Source organism: Castor canadensis, chromosome 10 (genome assembly GCF_047511655.1).
Source record: "Castor canadensis chromosome 10, mCasCan1.hap1v2, whole genome shotgun sequence".
Classification (NCBI taxonomy): Eukaryota; Metazoa; Chordata; class Mammalia; order Rodentia; family Castoridae; genus Castor; species Castor canadensis.
Genome location: NC_133395.1, coordinates 111,658,910 through 111,670,574, shown reverse-complemented (window position 1 = coordinate 111,670,574; position 11,665 = coordinate 111,658,910). Strand labels below are relative to the sequence as shown.

Genomic DNA, 11,665 nt, shown 5'->3' with positions numbered 1-11,665 from the left:
TGGGAGGGGTGAGGGCGGCGAGGGCGGCGGGTGCTGGAGCGACGGCAGCGCCCGTGACCAGAGGAGCAATAGCAGCAGCCGTGGCGGCCACGGGGCGGGGCGCGGCGGTCAGCGACCGCGGCCGGGGCTGCAGGCGGCGGAGCGGCTGGGTAAGGCCGGGGCCGGGGCGGGCGGGGCCGTTCTCTCTCGCCCTGCTGCCGGGCCTTTGTTGGGCTCGGGCGGGCGGGAGCCGCGGTGGAGGCCCCGCCCCGGCCGTAGGGACGCGCCGGTCGGGCCGGGGGCGGCGCGGGGCGGGGCGGGGCGGGGCGCGGTGCGGTGGCGAGTCTCGGGACGGGCCCGGCAGCCTGGCCGCACCTGCCGGGACAAAGGCGCGCCACTGCCCGGAAACTCCCCGCGCTCTTTCCCGCTAGTCGCCAGCTGCTTCAAAGCTGTCAACATTTCCCTTAGTCCCTGTACCATTGACAGGCCAGGAGAATCCTTCCTTTCCTCCGCCGCTCACGACCTCCTTTTTGTTGTTTCTTGTGGGGCTTGACACTATTTTTTTTCTTTCTGTATGATTGTGAGACTTAGAGGCCAGATATTTTCAGTTTTTCATCTGCAAGGTCACAAACAATCGGATTTTTTAAAACTTTCCGGGTCTTAAAATTTTTCCCCACCTCTTACAGTGTTTAACTTTATGAACGGGAACCATGGTTTTGTTATAAGAAAGTGATTTTGATTTAAAGGAGAAGAATAGCAAGGAAAAAAATGGAAGAAATCTTGAAAAGTGACGTACACAGTAGAGTGGATTAGTAATTCTTACATTATCGTACAAGCATATGTTTGAGTAAAATATTAAAGGGCAGTATAATTTTTTTGGTTTAGTAATTGTTACCAAATTGATTGTATTTTGGATCTTAATAGAAGATTGGAAAGTATCTTTTGAAGAGATGTTTCAGGTGAAAATAATAATAAACGTGTGAGCGTGAATGGAAGGGCTTTGACCACTTTTTAAGTGTACAAAATACTTCAACTAATAATTTTCCCAAAATTCCCAGCATAAGTAAATTGTGGTATATCTGTGTAATAGACTGCTCTCAAGAGGCAAACATCATGAGGAAGAAGGTTGAGTTAGAAGAATCTTTTCTAACTTAAAACAGTCTGCAAAATAATGTGTGTGTTTTGTCATTTTGTTAATAAGAAAGGGGTAATTAAAGCATAGATAAATACAAAAAATGTCTGAACGGTAATAAGGGTGTCTTTTCCATGGAAAGTAGGATTATAGTTGCTTTTTTTTTTTTTTTTCTGGCTTTTGAGTCTTCTGTTTTCCAAGATTTTGCTTTAAGCATGTTACTGAACTATTAAATATCACTAGAAACACAGGAAATACTAAAAGTTCATAAACTGTCAAAAAACTAACTACTGAGTTGTACATTATACAATGTTCTGTACTGCCCACTATAAATTATCATTGGCTGTCAGACTTTTTGATTTGTGACTGTAAACAACACCATTTTAAAACCTGAAATTACACTCCAGAATCTTTCCTCTTCATGAAAAAGAGTAAAGGTACCTCTCAAGTGCACTTTCAGTACATTTATTAGATAAATTGAGCATCCATCCTATAACCAGCGTTATTCTAAAGGACAGGGTTACAAAATTGAAGAGAACCCTATTCTTGTGCCCAGGGAGCATGTAGTCCTAGAGTTGTGCTTTGAAGTTTCAGATTAACTTCATGTGTACGTCTGTTTTTACTGTTGCAACATCCCAACGATATATGTACACTTTACTGTTTTCAATTTAGAGATTAAGAAACAGATCTGAGATGTTGTAACTCAGGCAACATCACATAGATAATTAGAGGTGGAAGATCTGGGACTCCTAATCTGAGTGTAAGTCTTACTGTTTCTTCTGTTTCAGAACATTGCCTTTGATAGCTGGCAGGTACTTGGGAGATGGAGGAAGGATGATCACTGGTTCAATACCAGCCCAGGCAAAGTTAACCAGACCCTATCTCAAAAACAAATATAAAGTGAAAGGGCTGAGGTTGGGGCTCAAGAGGTAGAGCACCTGCCTAGGAGCTGGAGGCCCTGGAATCAGTCCCCAGTACCACAAGAACATTGCCTTTGTCTCCAAACTTCCACATTACATATTAGAACGTATCCTTTGGAGTAAAAAAAAATGGAGGGCTGGCAGAGTGGCTAAATTGGTACAGCACTTGTGTGGCAAGCATGAGGCAATGAGTTCAAACTCCAGTACCATCAAAATTTTTAAATTAGTCTTGTTGCATATTTTTCTTATTTTACCAAAGTGAAATGATTCAAGTATTTTTCAGGATTGTATCATCTAAATTACATACACTGGTAATTTACATTTTTTGCTGTTTGTTTTTCTGTGGATTATTTATGAAAGTTAGTTTTTGGAAGGGTTGGGTACTGGGGTTTAAACTCAGGGCTTTGCACTTGATAGGCAGGCACTTTACCACTTGAGCCACACCTCCAGCCCCATTTAAAAGTAATTTCCAATTGCCAAAACAATTCAAGATTTTTTTTTTAACTCTGCTAAATTTATGTGATGTCTTTCCAATGCAGATAGGACTTTAGGAAAGAAATGGCTTTCTCTGAATTTTTGGGGTGTGGGGAAGAGTTATCCAAACTGCTCACATGAGCCATTTTTGGTTTGTTCCAGCTTGTCAACACTTGGTGTCACATGTGAGCCCCCACATGTGTTCACTCTCCATTCCAGCTCTGTGATTGAACTCTGTTCTTATTGACTAGGGGGCAGTTGGGCAGGCATGCTTCATTCCTGGAGTTGACAGTCATTCCATGTGAGTAAGGGGAACCTCAGTGAGACATCTTATGCATATGAAAGCATTTGGTTTGAAAATGGAAGAATTGTCAGGTGTGCAAGAGAACTGATATGCCTGTTATCTCCAGTTTTCTTTATCTTATTCTAGCAGTTCTATTTGAATGTTTTCTGTCTATTCCTACTCATTTTTACTCCTCCTGACCCTTCTATTTCCCCTTCCTCTGTCTTGTTCTTCTCTTTCAGTGTTGAGTATACTAATACTGAATCAACAGTTCTAAAACCCTGCCTTCTCTCACTGATATCCCTTGGCCTTCAGATATAATGAGGAGACTGGCTTTTCGAGGCGCTGGTTGTGCTCTGGTAAAGCTGGTAAATTACTGATCATCTACACCCTTTTCCTTTTTGTGTCATTCCTTGCCTTTTCCCTTCCACCTTTCTTAAATTTTTGTTGCCCTTTCCATTTAGAGTCCCTCATGTGTTCTTTGAATTCATCTGTGTCCTTGTCATACCTTGTTTACAAAGGATTAGTTCTTAATTTGTTTAGCATAAGGAAATTGAAACCAGTTTATCAGTCTTTTATAAAATGAAAAATCAACAAAGCTTAGCCATAACAAACCAAAACCTAGAGGAAGAACCACAACTCTTGTAGGTTCTGCTTTAAAAACCTTGTTAAAATAAACCCTGTGGACTTTAGTTCAGAGAAAGAGACACCAGACTCTTCTTGTTTCTTAGTTGCTTTCCAGAATTTATTTGCTTCTTTTGTCTTTTTGTTTCCTGGAGATCCTTAACTTTTCTTTCTGTACTACTAGCAACAGTGGTCTACTGTTCTATTCATTCAGCTGCTGGTGTCTTAATTTCCTGAAATTGAATGTTGATGAGTGAGACTAGGATCTCTTTTTTTTCTTTTAGTTTTAGAAAAAGACCTTTGAAATCACACACACTGTTTAACACTTGTAAAATCATATAAACTTTGTAGGACATCTTGGGTATACACCCTTTATCTATAACAGATCATTTCAGTGGTTGCATTTCTTGTGTTGCAGTCAAATGAATAGATTTGTAAAGTTGTGTTATGAATAATTTCTTAGCAGTCAGTTTAAAACTGACAGCAAATATAATGTGTTTCTGAATGTCCAAGCTGGCCCTAAAAACTCATGTATAAGGTGCTCTTGTCATATAACTGAAAACGTAGTCTGGATTAACAGATGTTTCAAAGCACAGTTTGCTACTTCTCCCTAGGTATAGCAAGTCACATTGAGTGTTTTGCAGAGGTACATTTTGTGGATTCTGCTTTAATGAGTAGAGCACATTGATTTTCAGGGTGTTAATATTATGGGACATATACAATGCTAGAAAAATTAGTGTCCCCTGTCCCCTTACTTATTTTTTTGCTACTTATTTGCCTTACACATTGCTTCTTAATCATGACCCACTTGGGAACTCATAATTGTGAGGCACAAAGGAAAGCAGATGAGGCTGCCAGTTCCAGAAGTGACTATCTTGGAACCTCTGTCTCCTTGCCCTGCCTGGTTGCTCCAGAGGTTTAGAGATCAATATCTGTAGCACACTGTTATACCATTACACATGATTGGGAAAGTAGTTGAATCATTCGGAATTGGTGATACACAAATGAGAACACTTTTGTTGAGCAACATTCTGGTAAGCTAAAAACAAGGTCCAGGACTTTTAAAAATTAAAAAAAAAAATAAACTTCACAGCTAGTTAAACTCCTTTATAACACTTAAAATATCATCCTAAATGAACCAGAAATTTGTTGGCAGGTGACCAGCTGAGGGCTGAGTTGAAGTTTAAACATAAGAACATGTCTGATTATTTCTTATAGAAGAAGTTGGATTCCATGGGTTCCAAGAGAAGAAGAGCTACCTCCCCTTCTAGCAGTGTCAGTGGGGACTTTGATGACGGGCACCATTCTGTACCCACACCAGGTCCAAGCAGGAAAAGGAGGAGACTTTCCAATCTGCCAACTGTAGATCCTGTGAGTAACTTGGGCCACATGGCTTCTGCCTCCCTTTGTTTTGTGGTGAGGTGATTGAGATGCAAGACCTCTCTACTTCTTTTTCTTCTGACTTGATAAAGTCTATCAATAATAGTATAATTAATATTGTGAAACAATAAAAAATACCAATGTGTCATGTCATATATTTGTTGTGTGCCTGTCATATGATAAGCATTGATGTGAGGCAAGCATATTTTTCACATGAAGCTTAGGTTCCAGTCTGGGGGAAGCAGAGCATAAACAGTGAACAAATAAATAATAAAATGCCATCAGTTAGTGATAAGTGCTAAAAAGAAAAGTTTGGATGAGTTGGGCTGTTTTGACTTGCATCTTGATGATAAGGCACCAACCTTACAGAGGGCCTGGGTCAGGGATATAATTACAGAAAAAGAGAAGGAGACTGGTGAACTCTACTTAGCCAGAGTATGTAAGACCTTCATAGGCTATCTTACCAGTTAAGATTTTATTTTCTGTCTCGTGAAACGCCCTTCTATTTGATAATTTTTGTTTTGATTTTTTTGAGATGGTTTTGCTGCATAGCCTAGGTTAGCCTCCAGCTCAGAATCCTCCTACCTTAGCCTCCCGAGTGCTAGGATTATAGTTGTGTACTACTACATCTAGATTATTGGATGATTTATTTGTTTATTATCTTACAATAGTTTGTACAGAGCACATTTATATATGTGTTTACAATGTATCTTAATTATATTGCCCTCCTCATCATTCTTATTCACCTTCCCTCCCCTCACTTCTTAGAACAATTTCAGTAGGTTTCATTGTTATATTTTCATATAGGGATACAAAGTATATCCATATTTGCCCTCCTTCACACTCTCTGTTTACCCACTTTGCCTCCTACTGGAACCAACCCCTGAACAGGACCTGTTTTACCTTTCTGTCCTTTGTTTTTTTTTAAGAGTATATTGTTTGTTCAAGGGGGTTTAACCTTGGTATTTCACATATACGCATATATATTGTATTTTCATCAGATTAAACCCTTGTATTAGTTACTTCTTTTCTGTTGCCCTGCTCCCCTGTTCAACAGCTTACAGTGTATTTTGTTATACTATTTTCATACACAGATGTGTTTCAATATTATTCACTCCTTTTCATTCTCTTTTCCTGTCTCACCTCCCTATAATCCCCTCAACAGACCCACTGTTGCAGTCGTGTTCTTTTTGTCTCTCCATATATATACGTATATGTGTTTATTTTATAGATGTAAGCATATGAGGGAAAACATGCAGCCTTTGTCCTTCTGAGCCTAACTTACTTTGCTAACACAATAATCTCTAGTTCCATGTATTTATGTACAAACAACATAATTTCATTCTAATATTCAGGGTATTTCTGAATAATACTCCACTGTGTATATGTGTACATATACCACATTTTCTTAATCTATTCAACAGTTGTAGAGGATCTGGGCTGTTTCCAAAGCTTGGCTGTTGTGACTAGTGCTATAATAAATATGGGTATTCAAGTGGCTCTATTTTTTTATTTTTTTAGTGAATTTGGGGTTTGAACCCAAGGCTTTGTACTTGCAAAGCAGGCACTCTACCACTTGAGGCATACTTGTGGCTTATATGCCCAGGAGTGGTATTGCTGGATCATATAGTAGTTCTATTTTTAGTTTTATGAGGAACCTACATACTGCTTTTTGAGTGGTTACACTAATTTACATTCCCACCAACAATGGGTTTTGTTTTTTGTTTTTATTTTTTGGTGCCAACAGTGTTTATGGGTTCCTTTTTCCCTCCTGCATCTTCAACATTTGTTGTTGTTTGTGTTCTTGATGATAGTCATTCTAACTGGAGTAAAGTGAAATGTCATTGTCATTTTGATTTGCATTTCCTTTATAGCCAAGGAATTTGAACATTTTTTCATGTATTTATTGGCCATTCATAATTTTTCTTTTGAGAGTTCTATTCATAAAGTTATTACCTATGCTTGTATATGCCCTGTTCTTTCCTATAGTAGTTTCACAGCTTGATAGCTTATATTAGGATCTTTGATTCACTTAATTGGATGATTTTAAGCAAGAGAATGGTGTGAACTGATTTAATTTAAAAGAAAATAACCAGTAGCACAAATTGATGAAAGATACCAAAAGCTTAATTAGATTATTTTAAAAGGGAGATCCTGTCATCATATTTCAGACTTGGGTTCCCATCTGGTAATTTGGGTATTTGAACTTTTTTGTCTGTATTTGTCTTTTGTGGCTATGGGTTTTTTTGTTTGTTTTTTTGGTGGTACTGGGGTTTGAACTAAGGGCCTTGTGCTTTCAAGACAGCGCTCTACTCCTTGGGCTACAACTCTAGCCCTGCCTGTAGGTCTTTTTATTGAATAGTTGATAATCCTTATTCCTACATTGGCTTTCTGTTGACTACTTTGGTGATTTTTTTCTTCTCTGTATGTACAGATTGCTGTATGCCATGAACTCTACAACACCATCCGAGACTATAAGGATGATCAGGGCAGACTCCTCTGTGAGCTCTTCATTAGGGCACCAAAGCGAAGGTGAGTTGGAAACATCAGTACAGTGGCAAAATTTGGTCTAGGGTCCATGTAAAGTGTCCGGTAGTAGTTTGTCTTAACACTTAAAAAGTGTTAAGTATAGTAACATTTTTGTGCAACAGCCTCCAGAACTTTTTCATATCCCAAAACTATACCCAGGAAATAACTCCCCATTTCCCCCCCTCCTTTTTTTCTGACTGTATTGGGGGTTAAACTCAGGGCCTTGTGTTTGCTAGTCAGGCTCTACCATTTGAGTCACTTTGCCAGCATTTCACTTACCCTTTCTTCCTGCTCCTGGCAATCACCATTCTATTTTTATGTACTTCTTTGAATTTGACTACTTTAGACACTTTGTGAGTAGAGTCATGCATTATTTGTCTTTTTTTTTATATTAGACTGGGATTTGAACTCAGGGCTTTGTACTTAACAAAGCAGGTGCTCTACCATTGAGCCACACCCACAGTCCTTTTTTTGCTCTGGCTATTTTGGAGATTGGGGAATGCAGGGGTGGGCTTTCTCACAAACTATTTGCCTGGGCTGACCTGGAACCATGATCTTTCCAATCTCAGCCTCCCACGTAGCTAGGATTACAGGTCTGAGCCACCAGTACCTGGCTTAGTATTTGTCTTTTTTTTTTTTTTTTTGTGCTGTACTGGGGTTTGAACTTGGGGCCTTCACCTTGAGCCACTCCACCAGCCATTTTTTGTGATGGATTTTTTTTGAGATAGGGTCTCACTGTCTGCCCAGGTTGGCTTCAAACCGACATCCTCCTGATACCTGCTTCCTGAGTAGCTAGGATTACAGGCATGAGCCACTGGCACTGTCAATATTTGTCTTTTTTATAACTGAATTATTTCATTTAGCATAATGCCCTCAATGCTGTGCATCCATATTATAGCGTGTGACAGAATTTCCTTCCTTTTTTAAGGCTGAATAATGCTCCATTGTATGTGTAAAGAGCATTCATCTCTCAATGAACTCCAGAATTGTTTCTATTTCCTGGCTGTTTTGAATAATGCTAAAGTGAGCCTTGCTGTGTAAATACATCTCTGAGATCCTGCTTTCACTTCTTTTTTATATATACCCAGAAGTAGAATTGATGGATCATATGGTAATTCTTCTAGTCTTTGGGTGCCATACAGTAGTCAGTAATGCTGTACCTTTTTACATTCCCACCAAAAGTGCCTAAGAATTCCAATTTTGTCATAGTCTTGTCAACAATGAATGGTCTAACTGTGATGCTGGGGATTGAACCCAGGGCCTTGTGCTTATTAGGCACTTTACCATTGAGCCACACCCTCCCACCCCATCCCTTTTGTTTGTATTTTGTTTTTGAGATGGTCGCACTATTTTTTTTGTACCTGCTGGCCTCAAACTCATGATGCTCCCTTCTGTCTCTACCTCCTGTGAAGCTGGGGTTGTAGGCATGTACCACCATATCCAGCTTCTCTTTTTTTCTTGTCTTATGAGACAGGGTCTTACTATATAGCCCAGGTTGACCCTGAACTCCCAATTCTCCTATCTTTGCCTCCTGAATACTGAGATTACAGGCATGAATTACCATGCTCAACCTCTCTTCTTGATGTAGCCAACCCATGGGCAAGCTTTCCTTTTCTTGTGTTGTATTTAATTTCTGTCAGTGATACTGTCTAGTTTTCGGTATACATGTCTTTCACTTTGGGTACTTTAATTCCTAAACTTTTTTTGCTTTTTACATTTTTATTAGCATATATTACTTTTTGCAGGAGGGTTTCATTCTGACATTTGCAGTGTATCTTACTTAGATTCACCCCTCCCTAAGTATTCTTTTAGATTCTGTTGTAAATGGAGTAGTTTTCCTAATTTCATTTTTTGATTGTCCATTGTTCGTGATTTTTTTGTGTGCTGATTTTTTTCAGTACTGGGAATTGAACTCCAGACCTCAGACTTGCTAGGCAAGCACTCTGTCACTTGAGCCATGCCCCTAGCCCTTTTTGCTTTAGTTACTTTTCAGGTAAGGTCTCATGCTTTTTCCCAGAGCTGACCTGGACTAGGATCCATTGAGCAGAAGATCCACCATACCCAGCTGTGCGTTGATTTTGTAACGTGTAGCTTTGCTCATTTTTTTCTATGATTTGTGTGTACGTGTGGAATCTTTAGTATTTTCTGTATAAAAGATCAAGTCATCTCTGCATAGGATTGTTTTACTTCTTCCTTTCCAACTGGATGCCTGTTGTTTCTTTGTCTTACCTAATTACTCTTGCTAGAATTTCCATTGCTGTGGCAAGAATGGACACTGTTGGCTTGTTCCTGATCTTAGAGGAAAAGTTTTCAGTCTTTATTTCACTACAGAATATGTTTGCTATGGACTTTTCATATATGGCTTATATATGAAATAATACAGTTTTCTGAGTTTTTATCACAAAAGGGTATTTTGTCATATGATTTTTCTGCATTGATTGGGATAATTATGTGGTTACTTTCCTTCATTCTATTAATTTGGTATATCACATTGATCAAATTTTCTTATGTTGAATCATCTTTATGTCTCAGGAATAAGTCTCAATTGGTTGTGACATATAATCCTTTTAATACATTGGTAAATTTGGTTTGCTAATATTTTATTGAGGGTTTTGTTTGTTTGTTTGTTTTTGGCAGTACTGGGGTTTACTAGGCAGGCACTCTACACTTCAGCCCCACTCCACCAGCCCATTTTATTGAGAATTTTTGCATCAGTTCTCTGGAATATTAATGTATGATTTTTTATTTGTCATATAGTGTCTTCCTCTGGTGTCAAGCAGTGCTAGTCCCATAGAAGAAATTAGAAAGTGATCACTCCTCTTCAATATTTTGGAATGTTTGAGGTTTGGTATGGTCTTTAAATGCTTTATAGAATTCACCTATGAAGCTATCAGGAACAGGATTTTTTCTGTTGGAAGATTTTATTTACTGAATTAGTCTCACTAGTTATAAGTCTTTTTGCCTTTCTATTTGTTCATTTTCAATGTTGATAGATTGAAATTATCTATTTTTCTAGAATTGTTGGCAGTGTTTTTTTGGTTTTGGCTTTTGTTTTTTGAGACACAGTCTTGCTGTGTAGTTCACAGTTGGACGTGCCACCACACCCCATATTTTATACTAGTTTCTTTCATAGTAGTTTTTTTTGTTGTTGTTGTTTTTAGTGGCTTTGGTTATAATGTGTCCCTTTGCATTTCTGATTGTTGCTATTTGAGCCTTCTTTCTGCTTTTCTTAGTTATGTCATCTAAGAGCCTGTTTTATTGTTTTATTAAAAACCTTATGTTATTTTCTATAACTCTATTCTGTTCCTTCTGTTCTGCTATCTTTGAGTTTAGTTTGTTCTTTTTTTTTTTTTTCTGTTTCCTTGAGAGCTAAACATTGGTTTTTTTTTAAAAATATGCAGAGGTACTTTGCAACAAGAAGGCTGTGTTCCATCCTTCCTCTCTTACTGTGAAAAATCATTAGTTACCTTGGAATTCAAGTTCCATAAGTATGCTAGGTAGAATAATGGCCCCCAAATAATGTGCATATTTTAAAAATCTGTTGTGACCCAACATGTGACTATATTGAGTTATATAGAAGAGGGAAATTAAGTTGGCTAAATAGCTAACTTTGAGTTGGTGAAATTATCCTTGATTATCTACTTGGAAACAGTGTAATCAGAAGGTCCTTAAATGGGGAAGATGGATATGTTACATAATTGAAGATGCTATACTGCTGGCTTTGAAGATGGAGGAATGTGACTCGACTAAACCAAGGAATGCAGGAAGTTTCTAGAAGCTAGAAAAGGCAAGGAAACCGATTCTCCACTACCACCTCCAGAAGAAATGTAGCCCTGTTAATGCCTCAGTTTTAGTCCAGTGAGACCTGTTTTGGACTTTTGGCCACTAGAACTCAGATAATAAATGTATATTGGTTTAGGCCGCTAAGTTTGTGGCAGTTTGTTGCAGCAGCTATGGGAAATGAAAAGAGTGAGTTAACAAAACATTTTGACCCATTCATGGTTGTCGATGCTGCAGTAGGTAACTAGCAATCCACAGGCTGAGCTGAAGCCAATTTCCTCACTTCAAAGAGTAGAGCCACTGAAGATGGAGTGTCAACCATCTGAGTTAGGAGAGCCATGTAAAGAAATGGCTAGAAAGAAATAACTGTGAGGTTTTTGTGGATTTTGGTGGTTTTTTGTTTGTTTTAATTTGTGGTTTGTTCATAGTGATGGGGATCAAACCCAGAGCCTCATAAGCATTAGGCAGATGCTTTACTACTGAGCCCAGTCCCAGAAGAACTATTTTTAAAATGAGGTAACTGTCTCCAGATAGGAGTTGTTTTATCAGTAGTAATCTCCTAAA

At 38.7% G+C, this 11,665-nt stretch overlaps 1 protein-coding gene across 33 annotated transcripts in view; it reads left to right on the top strand.

Annotated features, from left to right (window-relative positions):
• The first annotated feature begins 9 nt into the window (after positions 1-9).
• Positions 10-11,665, top strand: part of Pbrm1 (polybromo 1) — a 118,329-nt gene continuing 106,673 nt past the window's right edge. For 13 of the 33 annotated variants that reach the window (XM_074043909.1, XM_020175240.2, XM_074043903.1 and 10 more), the window contains exons 1-4: positions 321-2,806; positions 3,031-3,156; positions 4,631-4,783; positions 7,227-7,324. In XM_074043909.1, the coding sequence (XP_073900010.1) occupies positions 3,109-3,156; positions 4,631-4,783; positions 7,227-7,324 (299 nt within the window). In that variant the 5' untranslated portion in view covers positions 321-2,806; positions 3,031-3,108. Of the gene's footprint in view, positions 150-320; positions 2,807-3,030; positions 3,157-4,630; positions 4,784-7,226; positions 7,325-11,665 lie in introns of those variants that run through there. The other 20 variants (XM_074043896.1, XM_074043908.1, XM_074043901.1 and 17 more) reach the window with 14 other exon arrangements.